This window comes from Misgurnus anguillicaudatus, chromosome 9 (genome assembly GCF_027580225.2).
Source record: "Misgurnus anguillicaudatus chromosome 9, ASM2758022v2, whole genome shotgun sequence".
In the NCBI taxonomy this organism is placed as follows: Eukaryota; Metazoa; Chordata; class Actinopteri; order Cypriniformes; family Cobitidae; genus Misgurnus; species Misgurnus anguillicaudatus.
The window spans coordinates 32393499-32417500 of NC_073345.2; the positions used below are offsets into that span (position 1 = coordinate 32393499).

At 35.9% G+C, this 24002-nt stretch overlaps 2 protein-coding genes across 7 annotated transcripts in view; both read right to left on the reverse strand.

Annotated features, from left to right (window-relative positions):
• Nucleotides 1-129: 129 nt before the first annotated feature.
• fpgs (folylpolyglutamate synthase) lies at nt 130-12200 on the reverse strand. Its single transcript, XM_055179301.2, has 15 exons — nt 11613-12200; nt 8776-8904; nt 8460-8513; nt 8277-8341; nt 6615-6729; nt 6354-6431; nt 5918-5979; nt 5492-5594; nt 4175-4252; nt 3946-4090; nt 3785-3862; nt 2399-2549; nt 1314-1389; nt 1130-1196; nt 130-1023 (listed from the first exon to the last, which is right to left on the reverse strand). The coding sequence occupies exons 1-15, from the start codon at nt 11754-11756 to the stop codon at nt 644-646; spliced, it is 1725 nt and encodes a 574-aa protein (XP_055035276.2). The 5' UTR covers nt 11757-12200; the 3' UTR covers nt 130-643.
• Nucleotides 12201-15089: 2889 nt separating this feature from the next.
• Nucleotides 15090-24002, reverse strand: part of slc4a4b (solute carrier family 4 member 4b) — a 51384-nt gene continuing 42471 nt past the window's right edge. For 2 of the 6 annotated variants that reach the window (XM_073871497.1, XM_073871501.1), the window contains 7 exons: nt 21819-21887; nt 21354-21461; nt 21198-21263; nt 18532-18693; nt 18350-18443; nt 17152-17222; nt 15090-17076 (listed from right to left, as the gene is read on the reverse strand). In XM_073871497.1, the coding sequence (XP_073727598.1) occupies nt 17188-17222; nt 18350-18443; nt 18532-18693; nt 21198-21263; nt 21354-21461; nt 21819-21887 (534 nt within the window). In that variant the 3' untranslated portion in view covers nt 15090-17076; nt 17152-17187. The remainder of the gene's footprint in view (nt 17077-17151; nt 17223-18349; nt 18444-18531; nt 18694-21197; nt 21264-21353; nt 21462-21818; nt 21888-24002) is intronic. The other 4 variants (XM_073871496.1, XM_073871499.1, XM_073871498.1 and 1 more) reach the window with 3 other exon arrangements.

The window sequence follows — 24002 nt, forward strand, 5'->3', positions numbered from 1 at the left end:
CTACAAAACTGTTTTCAAAAAATAATTACAATTATATTCAAAATGTAAAGACTTTTTTGTATAATTACATTTAACCAATCTTTCACTTTTTATTATATAATAATATATATACATACACACATAAAACATCTATGACACATTTTTATTTTTTATGAACGTGGGCATCTTGTGGTGTGATTTTTTCAGAGGTATAAATGCATATTTCTCATGCATTTGTTCTTACTTTGCATATTAAATATTACATAATTAGAGAACAGTGTTTTATGGCACTATTCTTAAGTGCAATACAAAATTACAGTAACACAAACACTGCCGTATAGCTAAACTGACTCCTTAAAGAATTCCAAAAATTCCATATGGATTGATCTCATTAAGAACATCAAAACTGTACTGTACAACAAAAAGGAATATGAACAAAAAGCCAAAATACACAATGTATTTTAAATAAAAGTAAACAGAAACAGCTTAAGTAAACATGATTTGATGTGTTCTGTAAATTAAACACACTGTGTATCACAACTGGTCCAAACTCTTCTTCAGTCAGGTTACAGAATTTGACAACAGGTTAAGACAAAGAACAATTGTAACAGGTTTTAGGCACTAGGTGGTGCTCTTGTGTAAGAGTTTGGCTGTATGACATCTGTTATTGTGTATTTAATGCAGGGTCCAAGTGTTTTAAAGCCCCTCCCACCAGGTGCAGGCTACCTGTGATGAGGACGTGTATGTTAGCGGCCTCTCTCAGCTGGGTGGCTTTTGCATTTATGCTAGGTTTAACAGGTATGACACATTTGTTAGGGTCCGACAGGACAGAGTCTCTTCCCTGACTGATCCACTGGAGAGCGCTGAGGATGCAGGGAAACACCAATGTATCGCAGTGTCTTTCTGTCATCAGCGGCAGACCGCCCCCAATCAGAAGCTCCGCCCCTGGTTTCTCCTCCTGGCCATTCAGAACGCGCCAGCTCTGCTGGTTGTCCAGGCAACGGGTAAGCATGTTTTCCACAGACACATTAAAGTTCTGCTGGTCTGGAAGACACAATATTATAGCTTTTATTGCAATGAACTAAAAAAAGATTATTGGAGAGATTTCATCACATCTACATCATTAAACGCAACTGCAAACATCTCTTACCTGCATTACAGGTCGCTATGGTCTCGGTGATATTCGGACAGAACACGGCGAAGTCGAAATGACAGTGCTAAAAACATCACAAATCATCAGCACAAAAAAATTACAGATTGCAAAGATTATTATTATTATTAAGTCCATATGGTTTAATATAACAGAATGATTAAAGTGTAAAATTATTATTTACCACAAGTAGTTTAAGCATAGCAGCACAGTCTCTCTCTCCTGTAGCATTAAATAAGAGGACCCTTACCACCGGACCCCTACAAACACACAGAACAACACAAACACATTTAATATCAATCTGCTCTCTCATAGAATATTAAGAACGCATGCATCAATTTAAGCAACCATTGCAAAGCTCAATTTTTTGCTTAAAGTACTCATGGTCAACTTCCTATGGTTTTAAATAGTGACAGACATATATACAGCCATGGAAAAAAATTAAGTTTTGACTTTAATCATCATTTCAAGATGTATTGTATTATGACCATTATGTTGGATTTCAACAAAAGCAAACATCAGGAGTGACCCAACAGCAAATGTAAAGACTGAAGGCATGACAAGAAGAAAGACCCATGAAATGTGTGACTAAAAATCAGCATTTTACCAAATAAAAATACTTTTTTTACTTTCCTAAAATACATGTAAAAACATTAGTGTTTCATTGTTGAGAAATTAACTTAAATTTGTTTTCTCTGCAGTATTAAAGATCGGGAAAACTCCATCTTTCTTTGTTATTTTGACCATGTTTTCTCCATTTTGATTTTAAGTAAATAAAAATATGAGACAATTATAATTTTACTTAAATACATACATATTAAATAATAAATCTAGAAAAACCGAAAGGGACCTTTCAAATTTCAATTTTTTTTAAAACTTGCATCGGCCGATACATCTTTCTGTTCACTAAATTTGTTGTTTATAATAAAAAAGACACTATGTTTTACAGCCAAAGTCTGACAGACATCACAATTTACTACTTAACATCACATTACATTATACAGCATCACTCCGGCATGCAGTAAAGTTTTATCCAAACTGTACCGTGAGGTGTCAGATACACATTACATTATGTCTTGTAAATATTGTTCAAGTAAATAAGTATTATGCATAACAAATGTATATTTGCTTTACTAATTTTTTGTCATCTCAGATTTACAGTAATTGCATGTGTGTTATATCAGCCACATTGCTTTCTCAATATAATCATCGGCCATAAAAAAACATTAGTCAACCACTCATTTAAAACTAACAGAAAGGTTTTCTCACTCTGCGTTCTCCTCATGTTGTGTTGCAACCTCATTAAACCAGCGGACACAGGCCTGCATGCTGCGCGTGGTGTGAGCTCCATCCAGAAAGTACGTCAGGGGTCCGTGTTTCAATGTCTGATTACGTCCAGGCCACTTCGTCTCCATAAGACCTGCAGACACATCATAGATTACATCTGCTGGATTCACCAAACCCTTACAGAAGCTGTATAGCCTTAACAACTGATAATATAGCTGTGATGATGTCTAATAGTTATTCAAGCTGTTAACTGAAAAGGTTGTAGGTTTAAACCCCACAATTTGGACTCAGATTCAGGTGCTTTTAATTGTGTTATTTAACTCAGATCTCATTACAACAACATTACAGTTTGTATGAAATGTAAAGGGATTAAAATTTCCTTGCTAGCAAAGTCCTTTCAGATTGTTTTTAACCCTCATTCAAAGTTTTAGGAAATTCAAGAGTATGCCACATCAAAAAATCTGATAAACAGAAGCAATAGAGACAGAGCGCAGTTATGCAAATTTGAAAACCACGCCCACCGGGGGGGAAAGCGATCCAACCGTCTCCATTGACTTTGTATTGCGAGAAGCCGCCTCCTTGTCATTTCTGGCTTATAACAAAAAACTGAATAATGCCTAAAAGGTGCTGTGTGACAATATGTACAGCTAACAAGCCAAAGAACCCAGAAATAAGTTTTTATAAGCTGTCGAGCCGTAAAACCCAGTCTTTAAGGAGAATAAAGTGGATCGCCGACTGCGTTTCCCCCTAGTGGACGCAGTTCTACCAATAGAAGTGCTGTGAAAAGTTGCCTGTATCCATTTCTGTGTCTTTAAACGCTCGTTTTTTGGGGTCGACAGCTTATAAAAACTTATTTACAGATTAAACTTAAAAACAGATTAATACCTAAAGCTGCTGTGTGACAAGGTGTACATCTAACAACCCAAACAAACCAAATATGTTCTTATAAGCTTTTAACTTAAAAAAAAAACGAGCGTTTAAAGACACAGAAATGGAAACAGGCAACTTTTCATAGTACTCCTGTTAGTAAAACTGCGTCCAATAGGGGGAAACGTAGTCGGTGATCCACTTTATTCTCCTTAAAGACTGGGTTTTACGGCTCGACAGCTTATAAAAACTTATTTCTGGGTTCTTTGGCTTGTTAGCTGTACATATTGTCACACAGCAGATTTTAGGCATTATTCAGTTTTTTGTTATAAGCCAGAAATGACAAGGAGGCGGCTTCTCGCAATACAAAGTCAATGGAGACGGTTGGATTGCTTTCCCCCCCCGGTGGGCGTGGTTTTCAGGTTATGACGCGCTGCGCTCTGTCTCTATAATCAATAAATCAGTTTATCAGTTGACTCATCATGTGAAATGTTTTGAGACCTTTGATCATTGCAGGACTGGGCTGAAACGCTGGAGCTGGATTCAAACCATTGAACTCCACTGGAGATGAAGCAGGATCTGAAAAAACATCAATTCACAAACCGATTATTTAATATACACACTAATAACTCACGCAGAAACAGACCGACCGAATCACACACCTGTGAGAAAGTGTCTGTGTAACCAGGCGTGTGAGAGCTGTAAGGCCAGTGAAGCATTACAGCGTTGATGATGTCCAGCTAAACCCAATGCAAGCGAACCTTCGCTTTTATACTCATCCAGATCAGGACAAACTGATAGTGAACACTGATGAAACAAACAGAGCGAGAAATTAACATGAATACGGTTTGAATTGCTGCAGGTGTATTTGGATAAATTTACAGTGCGCACCCCAATTTCTTCTGCTCTCTCTTGAAGGACCTTCAACGAACCATCAGGCTGTTTCACTGTGAATGCAGGAACTCCAGGCTGGACAAACCAGATCAAAGACAATCTGAATACATTTACATCTTTATCAGCTAAGCCTTACAGTCTATTCAAAATCATACTTTTATTAGTTTAAATTAAAGTCATACGTTTGTTTTTCTAGAGCTTTGAAATTGTATAAATACCTTTAAATATGCTCAGTTACATTTACATTTATGCATCTGGCAGATGCTTTAATCCAAAGCGACTTACAGTGCATTACATTTTTAAGTATGTGTATTCCCTGGGTTCGAACCCATTACCTTTGCACTGTTAAAGCTATACAAACACACAGTCTTAAGGGGGTCGCACACTGGACGTGCAGTTCTGCGTCGTGTCGCGTCTAGGATAACTCGTAGGTAATGTAAACCGGAAGTGCACATTAAATAGCTTAGTCAGTAAGTGTCTACTTCAAAATGCAAAATATACGTTAGTAGCCAATGTTAATCGTTGATGATTTGGGAAAAATATGATGTTATTTAATGTTAAACTATGTGATTGGCGCTACAGGGATTTAACTCATTCACCGCCATTGACGAGTTATCTCGTCAATTATGAGTTAATATTTAACTAATATGCCTTTCTGGATGAATTTCAAAGTGAAAGTGTAATACCGCTTTTATCCACTGGATGGCCAAACTGAATTTATCAAAAACGGAAGTTAAAAAGATTTAATGATTTATTTTAACTGCCTTTATGTTTGATAGTCATTCTGAGTCTGATCTCTAACAAAATCCTTTACAAAAACGCAATTTTTTAAGCTTTTTGCTCAAAATGTTGTATTTTTGAAGAGAAATATCCATATTTCAGTGGTTAAATTAAGTGGAAAAAGTAAATATATAATGAAACGTTTTTTCCCCATTTTGTTTGTTTGTTTGTTTATTTGTTTATGGTTTGTTTGAAAGCAGAGGGTGTGTTCTTTAATGATACATTTGTATGTTTATATATTTATAGAAGATAATTTTTCCTGCAAGGAATTTTGTGAAACTTTTGTTAAAATCACAAAAATGCCGGTGGGCAACTTTTCTCAAAAAGGCTGGCGGTGAATGAGTTAAGCAACCTACTGAATCAAAGCTGGGCGCCACGGACAGGCACCACCTGTCGGCGCCGGTGTGCGTATACTCAGAAAATACAATGGTGTTCGATTTTTTAAGATCAGCGCGATGCTGAGGTGCGTGTCCGGTGTGCGACCCCATTTAGCCTCATCACAAAACCTAAAATACATACATCTCATAGTCTTACCTTAAATATTCCTCCTTTTTGCCATGCAATTTTCTCAATGGTATCTCCCAGTATGCTGGTGTGATCTATACCCAAAGATGAAATCCCACACACCCAAGGTCGCCTTTAAGAAAACATAAAAACATTTGAATGAATTCAATTTGATAAGCATTTTAATCATCTTTTTTTAGCAGCAAAGGTTACATTTCTGTATGAATACAAAATCATAAAGGATCCATATTGAACTTATATCATAATCATGAATATATGATCATTGATTGTTTCGTGTGGTCATTCAGATATGAACAATAAATAAAGGTCAGCGATTGGTTCATTTGAGAGTAACGTGTCACGCTTTAATAAGGTCACAATAATGATCAGCATAAACTAACACAGATTCGTACGCAATACATGAAAAGGGAAATCTCTATATTAACAATCACCTGCCTGATAATGTTAGTGCAGTCATACGTCCCACCGATCCCCACCTCGATCACGGCCAAATCAACCTGCACAGAGATTTGAGTTAATGAAAAATATCTATGAAACAGAAAGTGTAATGATCTTTGAAACAAAGGGCTCAGATCAAATTATTGGGTTGTAAAGTGTTAGCTTAAAATCTTTTATGTGTGGGTAACAAGTGTGTCACTATTAAAATCATGAACTTTGATATCAAACATGTACTGTAGGTCATCAAACAATAAAGGTGAGTGATAACAAAAGTGTAATGTTGCATTGTAACAGGTATTGTCTGTAAAAGATACTTTGTTTAGCACTTTTTATATTATTGCCTCTCTAAGATGAATCACTTTGTTTTCTTTCTTATCACTATTGCAATAAAGAGTCACTTTGTAAACACCCAAATATGATCTAATAGACTCACCTTCTCCTGGAGGAACACATGAAAGGATAAGATTGTGAGAAAGCGAAAATATGCAGGCATGCTTCCTCCATGAGCATCCTGTAGGGTCAAAGGTTTAAACAACCATTATCACATATCAGTTTATATATCTCTTTTTACAGCCGTGCTGTATTAATATCTCTACTATCAGTGTCTGCATGGGTACAAACAAATGCTTTTGTGATTTTAAGACCAGAGCTTTCGGATGTACATCTAACACATTTAAATAAACTTCAGTCTCACCCTCGTCTCCTCCAGTCGTCCGTACACCTGCCAGAAATATTTTGTGAAGAGCTCTTTGCCGATCGGCTTCCCGTTGATTCGGATTCGCTCTCTCACTTCAACCAGATGGGGAGAACTACAGCCAAACAAACATAACACAGATCACAACAAACTCCAAAGATTAAGACCATGTGCACAGACTCAGTCCTTTTCGATTCAATTTTAACTGTATAAAGCTTTTTATAATACACAAGCCAGAACTTCATTTATGGCAACTTTAAAGGTGACTTTCTCAATATAATGATTTTTTCACTCTCAAACCCTAGATTAGAGCCCGACCGATATATCGGCAGACCGATATTAGGCATTTTCCAAACTATCGATATCGGCATTCATAATAGCCGATAAATTAATATTTACTCATTGTAGAGGTGGGAGGTGATACAACAAACACCCGAAAATTCTCGGGGCAACACTGTTCTATTTCATCATAAACAATCTGAAAACAGGGCTTTAAGTGTAAAATACCAAACTTGTCCTTTAACAGAATTTGTCTCCAGTCCTATTCAAAGTTATATTTATCAGAACTTTAATATATTTTGATGTTCCTCTGTTCTGTTGTGACAATAAAAGGAACAAGTTTCTTTTTAAAATGCTATTATTTTAGTTAAAACTCATAAATAAACTACAAATAACTAATGTTAGGGAAATCTGTTAATGTTTTGTTGCCCGTTTCTGAAGAAAAGGAAAAAATATCGGCCGATATATCGGATTTTAAAACCAACAAACATTTGTATCAGTATCGGCCTTCAAAATCCTTTATCGGTCGGGCTCTACCCTAGATAATGTCCTAGCTTATTTATTCAGCTTTCAGATGATATATACATCCCAATAAAAAAACTCCTTATGATTGGTTTTCAGGTCTAGGGTCACATTTATGGTCATTGTACTGTGAAAACAACAATTCTAAACATATGGTGGGATGATGGTTTAAGCCTTTTGGACAGTACTGTATGTTTATATCTTATTTTTATCACATGCGAGGTCAACGGTAGTTTAAATGGACATTTATCAGATAGTGACACATGTGCTACAGTTCACAAGCAAGCAAAACCTCTGAATTCTTGCCCCTAACAATGGTCAATCATTAGGCATAATTCAATACTCTCACGTGTTAAAGTTTAACTAAGAAAAACAAATAACCGACTGATTACATCAATGATATAACAGTACTGACACACACACATAGACTGACACAAGTAGTTATTTGGAGGGGCGGAGAGATTAAAGTTCATTGTGAACTACAATCATTTTCAACCTGCTATACATGTGTGTACAAGACTATAGTGTTATGCAATTTCAAACACTGTCACTCCCATGCTCAAAGTAAACAACAAATCCCTTTCATAGCCAAAAACCCGGAAATAAAGTGTAGGGGTGCACGGATACATTTCTCCATACCGATATTCTATAACTTAGAATGACATATACCAATACATACCGATAGTTTTGCGTTTTACCCTACGTTTCAAATGATTACTTTATGAAATCCTAGAAATGCAAAGCTTGCAAACTGAAACTATATTGTGAACAATTGGACGATGTCTGAAAGTTAGAAAAATGCTTTTATCGGCTGACACAGATAAGCCGATATATCGGTACATCCCTTATTATTTACAATACCTGTAAAATCCTGTGCGGAAGCCATGATTTCTCAAAATCTGTTCTGTGAAGGCACATGTTGAACCCTGGAAGGTCAACAAAAATATAGCATCAGTTTACTGTACATTAAACTTCAATTTCAATTTGTTTATATGTCACATACACAGTTATACACAGGATACAACTTGCAGATAACTTCTTTACCTTTCCTTTTGTCCCCGTTACATGAATGATATTAAGTTTATCAAGTTCTTCTACCTGTGGATACACAAAACGAATCACTTCAATGGAATGATTCTTTAAAAACAAGGACAAAGACAACAGATTAAAATGCAACAACAGATTAAAATGCAAAAATACGGTCCCAAACAAGTCAAGATGAGGACGAACTTGTTTTTAGTGGATGTTAAGTTGTAAACTTAAAACCATGCTTGGTATTACTGTGGATCACTGATTGACATTAAGGACACAGTTTAAGTAATCTTTAATAGAAATTATTAAATGTAGCCATGGTTGATACCTTGAGACCGGCTCGTTGAAGAAAGCCTCTCATAGCCTGCAGCTGGATTTGAGGATGACCCCTCTCTCTCTTCACCTGTTCAAGTGCACTGGCATTTGTCTGCAGGGTGTTGAGGGTGCACACTGCATCCTAAAGGTCACCATGCAATACACAAAGATGCTGATGGTAATAGCGTTGTTGTAGCTTCATTGTTATAGCATTATTAACATAGATATTACATTTTCAGGAAACACACAAACCAAAAAACGTACACATGACATTCACCCAAACTCAAAATATCCTAAAGCTCACTTGATAGGACACTGCATTAGCAACACAAAAGTCACAGGTTCGATTACAGAAAACATACAGGTTGATTAAATGTATATACGACTGGAATGAACTGTAAGATACTTTGGATAGAAACTTTTGCCAAACGCGTAAATGTTTATGTAATTAATTCCTGCACATTAAAGCCACAATATGTACATATTGGTTGCTATTGCATAATATAAAGGTGGACCTTAATGATGTTATAAAGGATAGTGGAAAGATTGAAAATGTTGGTTTCACCATCCAGAGATGCAATTTGTGTTTATGGATGAGGTAATAAATTTATGTTTTTATTGCCTGTACGTTTTATCAAATTATTTTATGCCATTGTAATGAATTAGCTGCAAGGCACTAGGGCTGTCACGATTATGAAATTTGGCTGACAGTTAATTGCCTAATAAATTGTGACGATTATGACGATTAATTGCCTGTATAAGGGCTTTGGCGATTATGACGATTAATTGTTTGTTTTGTTGCTTTGACATTTAATTCTCATAAATTTTTTGGGTTGTTCATGAAATAATTTTCACACATTGTTGTAAATATTTAAATTAAATCTTTTGCAAGGTTTACCTGGCAGTAAATATCAATACACATAACACATATTTAAAAGTAATCTGATAATGTCTCATTTATACAGGCGCTGCAGCTCCCCTTGTGTTTTTTAGAGAGATGTGCAATCATTGCGGTGATCCGAAATCATTGCGATGAGGTTAAACAATCGCAATGAGACGATTATTTAATCATTGTGACAGCCCTACAAGGCACAACCGCTGCGTATTAGATGCTTGTATAAACGCCAATTTTGCATTTGTCCACTCGTGTTGCCATACTTTCTACAACAGGAAACTGAGGATAGCTCGGATATTAAGTCCCTAAATGAGCAACAATTACAAGGGAGACAATGTATGAGCCATTATTTAAAACAGGAATTTCTCTGGATTTACAAATGCTTGGAAACTTTTAAAATAATGCAAGTACTCAAATGCATTTAAATATATTACACCATGCAGGTGTTTTTGGATGTTACTTTACAAAAATCTTACGTGGGTTCACACCAGCCGCGTTTGAGGCGTCAAAATCGCATCTACCCCGCCTAGTTTGCCTCTTAAACAGTTTGAGTTAATTCGCTTTATTCACGCGTGAAAGCCGCGTGGAAATTCTAGTCATCGAGACATTCACGCGGAAATTCACATCATGGGAGGGGCTTCTGCGACTCCGCTTGCTTTCTGTAATCGCGTCACTACTAGAGCAAGCTCCTGATTTTCCGTCAAAGTTCAAATTTTTTTACTCGCGCGTTTGCTGCAGCAAGGTTCAATTCGTGCCATTCGCGCGAACGAGGCAGAATCACATCTACTGCTCCGCATTAAACGTCTAATTCGCGCCGCGATACCTCCAGATGCGCTAACGCGTCTTTACGGTGACTTAACATTGAAATCACTCGCGCTTGACGCCTCCACCGCGGCTGGTGTGAACTCAGCATTACATATTGTGGCTTTAACTCGTAGGACATAAACCCAGCTCAAAAGCTTTTTAAAACTTTCTGCTAATATGTTATTTATTTTTGCTTATTATCAAGAAATTTTTGGAAGCAGTGGATGTTCAACAGTTTTAAGTGAAAAGGGGTCTTTGCTTCAAAAACAGCACTGAACTTCTGAACCCTTTCATAAGATTTTGTAAATGTTTAGCCATAATATTTGAGTTAGGCCGTACAGTACAGTCATGAATAGTGACAGTTCTGACAGCTGGATGCTAAATTTGTCTTTTTGCTGAACATGATTAGGTAGTGAAAGGGATCAGGGGGATCATTTGAAATGCAAACATATATTATATGCTGGAAACCACAAAATATTGCATAACAAAAGCAAAATAATTTTTTAAATTATTATTTATGAGCTAAACGTAAATAAAAAATGTTCTGGCCATCACAAAAAATAATATAGAAAACTGTTAACCCAAATATGGACATTCTGTCATCATTTACTCTTTCATTTTACCACCCCTTATTAGTTTTTATTTTATATTTGTTAACAATCGTGTTAATAACATTTTCTACCCTTTTCTAGGGTTTCCAACTAAGTGCGTCACCTGTATTTCCAAGAAATAAAACTAAAGCATAAACATCACACATTTACTTCAGTGATTGATTTAATCCTTGCTATGGCTGCCTGTATACTAAGCACATGGCATGAGTGATTAATGCTGAATACTGTAACTGTACCTCCATTTAGCGCACTCAGTAGTGTGCATTCATTCACATTCACTTCAAAATAGCGCGCATGATCGCGTGCTTATTATCGCCACGTGCAGATTTCGCGGAAAAACGCAGTTACGTTACGGTCCAGCTGATGTAACATCTATAAAAGCTGAATCAGCCGTGTTAAAAAATAACTGGAGATCGGTTTAATTTATTCGGTTTGTCAAAGTCCAAGATCAAACTTTAAAACGCGACTTTAAATGAAAATAATTTGCATATATTGCAAATTCTAACAGTCAAGTATAATTTATTGCGTTTGCTTGCTTACCTGATAGTCCATTCTTCGGAACCGCGGAGCAGCTTCGGTGCTGGAAAACCTGAGTGACAGTTCGGTGATTCTGGTCCAGTGTCGGTGACGCGCCAAGTTCTCAGGCGCGCGTAAACGCTCCAGCACGCGGTACAGGCGCATCATGATGACCGACAGCGATGCAGGAAGCAGCACCAAATTTGGGGAGCTTTCCTGTCAATCTGAAACTCTGGCGTCATGCCACGCCTCCGTTATGCCCACCATACAGATTGCACTACTGTTTGTATTTATACGAGTGTCAGTTTAGTGAACTCGGTTAAATATAGAAAACTATCATTCTAATTTGTAATGCGATAGAGTAAAAAGATATTTTACAAAGCATGTCAGCACGCTGCAAAGCGGTTGCAGTAAGTTACCACATGGCATGGGTTAACTATTCCAGCATCTGTCGTTGAGCTCACAGCTGGCATCTTGTTTTACCCGGGATACATCTTATTAATCTCAGAAAAAGATGTCGTATCGGAGAGATGCATGTTGAAATAAAAAACAGTAGCAAGCAACTGAAATGCCTCACGTGCCAGCTGTCTTCTTGAGCTAGCGCTAGCACGCACCGTACTGCGCATGCGTGTTCTCACTCATTCATAATAATCTAGCGCCATCTACTGGTAAATGTTGGATTAAAAGAAGTTTGTCGACCACGTTCTTGTTTTTATTAATGGTACTAAAAAGTATTTAGAAGAATACTACGGAAATTTCTTGACACATTCCCTAAAACAATGACATTACATTGCCTATAATAAAAACATCAATATTGTTTTTCTTCTAAAATGAATAATTTAAGTCCAAAAATATGATTTAAATATATGGGAAATACATTTTGTAGAAAAGAAAGCTTAATTAAATATATTTTTGAATTTGAAAATATATTTAGTTTTAACCTTCATATATTAACAAATATTTTAAAGTATATTTCATATGCAACAAATACATTTCTAATTTTACAACTCATATGGGTTGTAAAAATATGTATTTTTATATAAAATATATTTTCCTGGCCAAAATATAAAAGTTTTTATAAAATGTATAAAATTTAAGTTTAAAATATATTAGTATAAAATATAAAATTATATGTATATTTTTGCAGTTAAAAATATATTTAATTTTAATCTTTTCAAACCTGTTTTGTTTACAGGATTGTAACATACAAAGTTTTTCTTCCAATGCGAGGTGAATATAAATGCTTTAAAATATATTTATTTTTAAAATATATTTCAAAATATACAAAAAAGTGGCCAAAAATATATTAGTGAAAAATATTTTTTATTTCAAAAAATATTTCAGTACATATATTTTTAGGCTTTTTTGTATATTTTTTAAATATATTTAAAATTATGTTTGAAACATTTTTTGCCGCATAGGAAACCAACACTGCCCACATGAAAAATATAGGAATTTTACTATAGTAAATTGGTCAGATATTATGGGGTTTCTAAACCTTACCATAGTAAATATTAAAGCATTCTACAGTATTTTGTCATGTAGATGCATTATATAAATAAAAAATGATTTTATGTATGTTCAAGTTGATGAAACCAAGTGTTAAACCACGCTTCTCAAAAATACTCCTTAAAATCTAAATTCTGAATTTGATTTAAACTTTATTTTCTAGTTTATTTGAATATTGTTTGTGTACAGGTGATCTGCTTTTGTGCAAGAAACAAGAACCAGAATAAAAAATGAGAACCGTAATTTCGCATAATGACCACTAGGTGTCAGTAGATGACAGTAGGTTATTCTGTAGTAATACAGTTGAGATACTTTTGAACCTTACAACAAATATTAATGTATTCGGACCATTTGTCAAAAGTTTTTGGCTTCTAAACATTTGGGTTAATAAAGCAGATGCCATTGCATTTTATAAGTATAGGACAGTTGGTGTCTGTTGAAATCCACGAAAAAGCCACAAATCATCACAAGATGAAAGTGACTGCTAATGAAATCTGTCCAAGCGCGTGATGACGTTCAGTCCTCTGTGCGCAATTTAGAGACGGAGCTTTGGCTAATCCATTCGCGTGATGAGATTCATTTGTTACTAAGATGGAAAGAATGTGGATCTCAACTTATCTTTTTCTTGGACAAGACCTGTCCCGTGATAGAGAGCAATTTAAGCAATAACTAGTCATCCCTGTCCATCTGATGGCAAACGCAGTTATCTCTGTCAAACACGTGGGTTAAAGAGATTTCAGGGAACATGTAAAGGATTTGGCCAGAAATACACAGAAGGGAAAGGGAATGTGAATAAAGATTACAAAGACACAGTGTCCTTAGCCTCTGGGATTTATCCAGATTAAACTTCCTTAAAGTTCCTGTAAGATTTTGTTACCTATCCTCTTTAGTCTGTGTCACCTTGCCCTTTGAGGTAAATTAATATTTAGAAACCCATACTGTAAAATATATATATATATATATTTTAAATATATTTCAAAAAATGGCAAAAAAAAGATATATGCTGAAGAATATGTTTACAAAAATATAGGTATTCTTTACCAATATATTTCTGCATATTTTGAAATATATTTAAAAAATATAGCATTAAAAAATATATATATTTAACCCTCCATATATTTCAATCCAAGGAAATATATTCACGTTGCATTGAAAAAAATTTGGTTTTGTTACGAACCTGTAAACATAACACTTTTAAAAAGGTTCAAATTAAATATAGTTTAACTTTAAGAAATATACTTAAAAAAATTAGCATAGCCTATATTTAAAATATATTTGTGTAAATAATACATTTTTACCATATGGAATTAAAGTTAGAAATGTATTTGCTTGCCATTTTGAAATATATGTTGATATATGAAAAACTAAATATATTTCCAAATAAAAAATATTTTAAATTTAGCATTATTTGCTACAAAATGTATTAGCATATATTTCAAATATTTTTTTACCAGAGAATTTTTTTTTGCCGAGAACATTAACTATGAGGTATCATTCTTGGCAATAGTATCTAAGCACAAATTTTAAGTATAAATAATAGTGTTAGAAATGCATGGATTGGTGTTTGTATTTTATACATAGCCTATTAAAGTGTCTATAACTGCGTTCTAGGCGTTAGACCCCTTACAAAAAGCATGCATGCATGAAATATCTATTTGCAGGTTTATGGCACTGAAAAAAAGTGAATTAAATATTTGGGGTGGTTTCCCAGACAGGGCTAATCCTAGTCCCAGACTAAAATGCATGTTGGATCTTTGCTTTAATTTAAAATCATCTAACACAAACATATTTTAACATATATCAGTGGCACTGTTTTGTTTCAAGATGCACACCTGTATTGTTTTTGTAAGGTATGTTTGTAAAAACTACTTATAACTCAGGCTTAAACCTGTCTGGGAAACTTCCCTATTTCCCCTTTGTACGTTAAGTGCAGTGCAAATGTCTTTATGATCAAAAACACAGTCATTTTAATGCATCACACCATCAGAATGATCCTTTTTATAATCGCTTTAATTTGCCTGCCATGTCACAAAGTCACAAGGTGATTCCCTTTTACACAACAGCGATTAACTGCAAATCTCATCATTATTGCCTGGAGCATCACCTTCATAATAAGAGCAAATAAAAGAGTCTCCAGAAGAGACAGGGGTATAATAAATACAGAAAACAAAAACATGTGTGGTGAAAAGAAATGACTTCTGAAAACGACATCAACCTTGCGTTACGAAGGTGAGATAGCCGTTCGCTCACAGGCAATTTAATACAATCGAAAGAAATACAACTCGTGGAAGACATCATTGATCCGAGATGATTTGCTATAAAAGATCTATTTACAAACACTGACTTGTGTTTCTATATTCAAGTTTTAATGATTGTTGATCATTTCATGCATATGTCGTCATTTCAAAATATACTACACCTAATTTGCTGACTGAATCGTATAGCAGTGTTGAATACAAGCTTTTAATAGCAGTCACATAAAGGAAGTTTGCTCAATGCTGTGCTTCCATGTTCCACTTTAAATATTGAGTCCATACAGAGAGGAATCAAAGTCAGTAAAAAAGACGTCTTTATCTACATTATTACTTCTTTAAAAAAAAACGTACAGCTAAAAAATCCAAAAAATAAAATCATCATAATCGATTACTGATTATCACAGTAAATGCATAAAAATTTAATCACATTGCAACACATCGGTTTAAAGCATCTCATTCATCCCATCAAATCAACATCACACTGATTTTAAGATCTGTAACGTACTGCATAGAGAAATGTGTCACTCAAACACAGAGTGCCTGGCACCTACAGTGAATCAAGAGGTAGAACTAGAACATTATATTCATATTGAATGTTTCCCATCATAGGAAACAAATACATCTTTAAACTCAAGTGTCTTGTTAAGTGCAGGAAAGATTTAAGTCATTTAAGTTCCCTTACTGGGAAAAAATGAGGACCACCATTGTGGTTCAGTAATATGTAGTATGGGTTTGAGTTTCACAAACAAAAACAAGAAAGGTATAAAAGAAGATGTGAGATGCTGATATTTGTTCGTTGATACATGCAGATTATTTGATCTTTCCATGAAGAGCAGTTTTTGGCCAAAATTAGAACTCAAACCACAAATATTCATCATTCAATCAGATTGTACATTAAGACTGATTATGACATCACTCCGTGATTACGACATCACTCCGTGATTACGACATCACTCCGTGATTACGACATCACTCCGTGATTACGACATCACTCCGTGATTACGACATCACTCCGTGATTACGACATCACTCTGAGATTACGACATCACTCTGTGGTTACGACATCACTCTGTGGTTACGACATCACGCTGTGGTTACGACATCACGCTGTGGTTACGACATCACTTTGTGATTATGACATCATTTTGTGATTATGACATCATTTTGTGAATATGACATCATTTTGTAATTATGACATCATTCTGTAATTATGACACCATTCTGTGGTTATGACATCATTCTGTGCTTCTGAGGACATCTATGCTATCTGTCTAATAAAATATTGTGGTTCTAAAAGTTTCTTAATTTATCAGAAGATGAAAAACATAAATGGATTCATAAATGTCTGGACCCACAACCAAAATTATTACTTAAGCAAAAATATCTTTGTTTTAATGACAGTAATGTTAGCGAAAACATTAAGATAAAGACACTTGGAGAAGTAAAAGCAATAAATAAAAATGACTCTTTGGTAAAGAGCGTGTGATTGTGCAGTCATTGATTGTAGTGTTTAAATGTTTTCTGTTTAGATATAAAGAAAACTAAAATTCCTGTTTTAACAGGAATCTGAATGACTAAACCTTCTGAAGGCGTTTTTTTAGGAGTCTCTGAGTGTTTAAAGCGACGTTTCCGTAGTCGGAGATTTCCAGAAGAACTTCTTGTTGTCAGGGTTCAGATCGATTTTAATCTGAGGCACGGTCTTCTTAAATGGGTTTAAATTCTGACTAGGAAAGAAAAATGGGACTTAGATGTGTTTCATTATAGACATGAATTACTGTATCCTACAAATATTAATTTACCTTGACACAGTCATGGAAGGGAAAAAGTGCATTCCATCAGTAGGGAGTGAGGAAGGACGTAGATTTGCTTCCTTTAAAAGAAAAAAGAGAAATAGACGGTTTATACAGACACAATGCAGATCAACAGAAGGTTGAAATGTGTTATGATGCTGCTGAAAAGAAGATTTAATAGGTTAATAGTTGGAAAACAGAAAAACTTGAAATTTTTATGACTTCATAAAATTTCACAGTTAAAGTCAACATGCCAGGTTATTTCACTTTCAAATTGTGAAACTGGATATTCAATGTTATATCTATTTTACATTTATGTATTTGGCAGATCCAATTTTTATCCAAAGCAACTTACAGTGCATTCAAGCTATGCATTTTATCATTATGTGTGTTACCTTATGTGAAAATTGGCACCAATGAAAATGACTACAATATCCATACTGATGTTGACTTTAACACACATACATTCACGTAAAGGATTATTAGGAACACCATATTAATACTGTGTTTGACCCCCTTTCGCCTTCAGAACTGCCTTAATTTTACGTAACACTGATTCAACAAGGTGCCGAAAGCATTCTTTAGAAATGTTGGCCCATATTGATAGGATAGCATCTTGCAGTTGATGGAGATTTGTGGGATGCACATCCAGGGCACGAAGATCCAGTTCCACCACATCCCAAAGATGCTCTATTGGGTTGAGATCTGGTGACTGTGGGGGCCATTTTAGTACAGTGAACTCATTGCCATGTTCAAGAAACCAATTTGAAATGATTCGAGCTTTGTAACATGGTGCAGGAAGTAGCCATCAGAGGATGAGTACATGGTGGTCATAAAGAGATGGACATGGTCAGAAACAATGCTCAGGTAGGCCGTGGCATTTAAACGATGCCCAATTGGCACTAAGGGGCCTAAAGTGTGCCAAGAAAACATCCCCCACACCATTACACCATTGCATTAATGAGAAATTGAACAGGTGTTCCTAATAATCCTTTAGGTGAGTGTATATGCAATTACATTATAATGATTAATAATCATCATCATCTGTTATAAGCAGATTATTGATCCACACCAAACCAGAACTCCACACAGGGAAAGTTGTGTTTGTCTGGAGCAAAAAGAAGAAAGTTTGAAAGTTGTTAGTAACAAGACGATGACGGTTGAGACCCGTACATGCGGTCGAGGGAAATCCTGATTGTTTACTTACCGTCTGAGGGTTTATCCCCCAGCATTGGCTTCTGTTCCATGGTCTCCATTGAGATCTTTATACTGGGAACATTTTCAATGGCTGGAAAATCCGACTGTGAACGCAGCGGGTGGGATATTCTTACTACTACAGCTATATGATAGTCTCTAAAAAGCACAATAAACACACGACAACTAACTCACGTCGTTCGCCTCGCTGTCAATGGATCCTTTCTTTTTCTTCGTCTTTTTATCGTCCTCCTTCTTCTTCTTGTCCTTCTCAGGCATGACATCGTCCAGGTAACTGAGATCGTGCTGAGAGAACAAGTAATCCATGGCCTTCCTGACCGCCACCAATGAGAGAATCTGAAAACAACATAGACAGAGATCTCAAAATCACACAGATAGACAGACAGACAGAAAAACAAACAGATAGAAGGCAGATAGATAAATAAACAGAGGTGTAGATATGGATGGATGGACAGACAGACCGATAAATAGATAGACAGACAGGAAGGTAGATAGATAAGTAGATAGACAGACAGACAGACAGACATACATACATACAGACAGACATAGATGAACAATAGATAGACAGTAAGAAAGACAAACAGATGAATGCATGGATGGATGAAGGATGGATGGATAGACAGACCAACCGATAAATAGATAGACAGACAGGTAGGTAGATAGACAGACAGACAGACAGATAGATAGACAGAGGTATATACAGACAGACAGACAGACAGACATATATAAAACGATAGACAGTCTGAAAGACAAACTGATCTGCAGATAGATAAATTAACAAAGGTTTAGATATGGACGGACGAACAGTCAGTCAGTCAGTCAGACAGACAGACAGACAGACAGACAGACAGACAGACAAATAGACAGAGAGACAAACAGACAGACATAGATAGATAAATAGACAGTGGTATTGGTGGTTGGTTGGTTGGTTGGTTGGATGGATGGATAGATAGACAGACATAGATCGATGGACAGACAGACAGACAGAGGTATGTATAAGGTGGTTGAATAGATGGGCAGACAGATAGACAGACAGACAGACAGACATAAACAATAGATAGACAGTCAGAAAGACAGACAGATAGGCAGATAGATAAACAGAGAGTGGTATTGCTGGTTAGATGGATGATAGACAGACAGACAGGTAGCTAGACAGACAGACAGATAGACAAAGGTATAGATCCTCTGTCTATCTATCTATCTATCTGTCTGTCTGTCTGTCTGTCTGTCTGTCTGTCTGTCTTTCTGTCTGTCTATACAGACAGACAGACATATATAAACAATAGATAGACAGTCAGAAAGACAAACAGATAGGTAAATAGATCAATAGATATAGAGATATAGATATGGACAGACGGACGGATCTGTCTATCTATACCTCTGTCTCTGTCTGTCTATCTATCTATCTGTCTCAAGACAGATAGACAGACAGACAGACATATATAAACAATAGATAGACAGTCAGAAAGACAAACAGATAGGTAGATAGATCAATAGATATAGAGATATAGATATGGACAGACGGACAGATCTGTCCTATCTATACCTCTGTCTGTCTATCTATCTATCTGTCATATATAAACAATAGATAGACAGTCAGAAAGGCAAACAGATAGATAAATAGTCAGAGATATATATATGGACGGACGGACGAACAGTTAATCAGTCAGTTAGACAGACAGACAGACAGACAGACAGACATAGATCAATAGACAGAGGTATGTATAGATGGATGGATGGACGGACGGACGGACGGACAGACATAAACAATAGATAGACAGTCAGAAAGACAAACAGATGGTTGGATGGATGATAGACAGACAGGTAGATAGACAGACAGACAGACAGACAGACAGAGAAAGGTATATATCCTCTGTCTGTCTATCTATCTGTCTATACCTCAAGGTGTAGACAGACAGACATATATAAACAATAGATAGACAGTCGGAAAAACAAACAGATAGGTAGACAGACAAATAGATGTAGAGATATAAATATGGACGTACGGATGGACAGTAAATCAGTCAGACAGACAGACGGACAGACAAAGGTATAGATAGACAGATCTGTGTATCTATACCTCTGTCTGTCTATCTATCTATCTATCTATCTATCTATCTATCTATCTATCTATCTATCTATCTATCTATCTATCTATCTATCTATCTATCTATCTATCTATCTATCTATCTATCTATCTATCTATCATATATAAACAATAGATAGACAGTCAGAAAGGCAAACACATAGATAAATAGTCAGATATAGATATATATATATGGACGGACGGACGAACAGTTAATCAGACAGACAGACAGACAGACAGACAGACAGACAGACATAGATAAATAGACAGTAGTATTGCTGGTTGGATGGATGGATGGATGGGTAGACATACAGACATACATAGATCGATAGACAGAGGTATTTATAAATGGATAGATGAATGGACAGACAGACAGATACAATAAATAGACAGACAGAGGTATAGATGGTGGGATGGACATACATACAGATAAACAGACATAAATTGATGGATAGACAGTCAGACAAACAGAGGTGTGTGTGTGTGTGTGTGTGTGTGTGTGTGTGTGTGTGTGTGTGTGTGTGTGTGTGTGTGTGTGTGTGTGTGTGTGTTTGCATGTGTGCGTGCGTGCGCATGTATGATAAATAGATAGACAGACAGACGGACAGACAGATAGATACATACAGGTATGGATAGATGACATATAGACATCCTGACATGAATAGACATAAAGCCACATAGTTTTAACACTTTTCCCACGCTTGCACATACAGCTGTCATGTTTGTGTGTTCATCGCTTGAAGAAAATACTCACCATAACAGGAAATATGATGGCTGCTACTGTAGACTTCAGTATCCACAGAAGAGCCAAACAGAGCACCTGTGTGCACGACATACAAACATGTGGTCATCATGTGACACATACAGATCTAATGCTATACATCATGTGACCACACACACACACACACACCTGTATGAAGGTGAAGAGATGAATGCGTCTGAGCGGTACGTGTCTCAGGTAGATCAGATCTGGCTGATGTTTGGCTGGCATCAGCAACAACTGCAGGCGATCCATAAACTACATACACACATAATATACAGTCATTATTTATTTTCTATATAGTTGCTAGGGTGTTCCTATATACTCTATAGTCTTTATATTCTGTAGATTAGTATGTCAATAGTATAGTATTAACACTAGTAATGAACCTGACTTTGAAAAGCTGCCCTGAAATCTCCAAGGTTTAAAAAGCCATTAGATGTATTACACTGTAAACTAAACCTAAATTATATTGACATTCACAACTATTCCAAACTCGGATTAAGTTCTGGATTCTTTTGGGTTCCCAGGCTCCAGTGCAGATCCGGTACTCAGTAGGATTAGTCTTTTACTGCCAACGGGTAACATGATCCTCCTATAGACACATGAACTCACCTGTACACCATTGAGAGAGGCCACGCCCATGTAGAGAAACACACCATACAGTACAGGCATAGGAATGAACTGTTGAAAAACAATATGACAAGATTACTACAGTTAGTCTTTAAACACATAAAAGCGTTAGTGTGAGTCACAAAATCAAAGGTTAAAGAAAGACAAAAGTCGTCAGCAGACACACCAGATATCGATCAAAGCAAACACCTCACAATGAAACAGAATTTGTTATGTTGACACAATGTTTTACGTGAATCTTTGTTCCCACAAGAGCACACAGAGCGTCTCTATATACACCTGACATCCTGCTGCAAGTGTTTTTCCACTTAGAGGCCGACAGCCTTTAGCAGGTCAGGTTAAAAAATTTAGGGTTAGGGTTGTCCAACAGGGGGCACTAACTGCAACCAAAAATGTACCGTGATTATTCTTTTGAACTATTTTGAACTACTATGATACTCTCATGTTTTTTTAAAGATGTGTTATGGTACTACCACTGTTTTCTACATCTGTGAATCCCAGGACAAAGTGTCATAATCTAATGATGAGATCAGGAGCATCAAAGTTTGATTTCAATGTTTGACATGAATTTACTCTGTCAATGTCAAAGATATCAATATTTTATTAATCACAGATTGGTCTTTAAATTATTTGGGATTAAGCATTAAATAACAATAAATTACTTTAGCTGGGTTTATACAAGCAGAGTTACATCTGATCTACTTTTTGGGTTGCCAGATCTGCGTAACAGAACTAGCAGAAATGCCCATCTTTAAGATAGATAGATAAATAAATAGACAGACAGACACAGATAAATAAACAGATTTAAATAAACAGACAAATAGACAAGACGACAGACAGGCAGACAGATATAAATATATAGGCAGACAGACAGATGTAGTAGATAAAAAACAGACAGACAGACAAAGATAGATAGATAGATAGATAGATAGATAGATAGACAGACAGACAGATATGCAGACAAATAGACATGTACAGACAGACAGACAAGTATAGATAGATAAATAGACAGACAGACAGACAGATATAGTAGATAAATAGACAGACAGACAGACAGACATAGATAAACAGAAAGACAGACAGATAAAGATAGATAGATGAATAGACAGGCAGACAGACAGATATAGTAGATAAATAGACAGACAGACAGACAGACAGACAGACATAGATGAACAGAAAGACAGACAGATAAAGATAGATAGATGAATAGACAGACAGACAGAAAGACAGACAGACAGACAGACAGACAGACAGACAGACAGACAGATAAAGATAGATAGATGAATAGACAGACAGACAGACAGACAGACAGACACAGATAAACAGAAAGTCAGACAGATAAAGATAGATAGATAATTAGACAGACAGACAGACAGACAGACAGACAGACAGACAGATATAGTAGATAAATAGACAGACAGACAGACAGACAGACAGACAGACAGACAAAGATGAATAGAAAGACAGACAGATAAAGATAGATAGATGATTAGACAGACAGACAGAAAGACAGATATAGTAGATAAATAGACAGACAGACAGACAGACAGACAGACAGACAGATAAAGATAGATAGATGAATAGACAGACAGACAGACAGACAGACAGATAGACACAGATAAACAGAAAGACAGACAGATAAAGATAGATAGATGAACAGACAGACAGACAGACAGACAGACAGACAGACAGACAGACACAGATAAACAGAAAGTCAGACAGATAAAGATAGATAGATAATTAGACAGACAGACAGACAGACAGACAGACAGACAGACAGATATAGTAGATAAATAGACAGACAGACAGACAGACAGACAGACATATATTAACAGAAAGACAGACAAATAAAGATAGACAGATAGATGAATAGACAGACAGTCAGACAGACAGACACAGATAAACAGAAAGACAGACAGATAAAGATAGATAGATGAACAGACAGACAGACAGACATAATAGATAAATAGACAGACAGACAGACAGACAGACATACAGACATATATGAACAGAAAGACAGACAGATAAAGATAGATAGATGAATAGACAGACAGGCAGACAGACAGACAGACATAGATAAACAGAAAGACAGACAGATAAAGATAGATAGATGAATAGACAGACAGACAGACAGACAGATATAGTAGATAAATAGACAGGCAGACA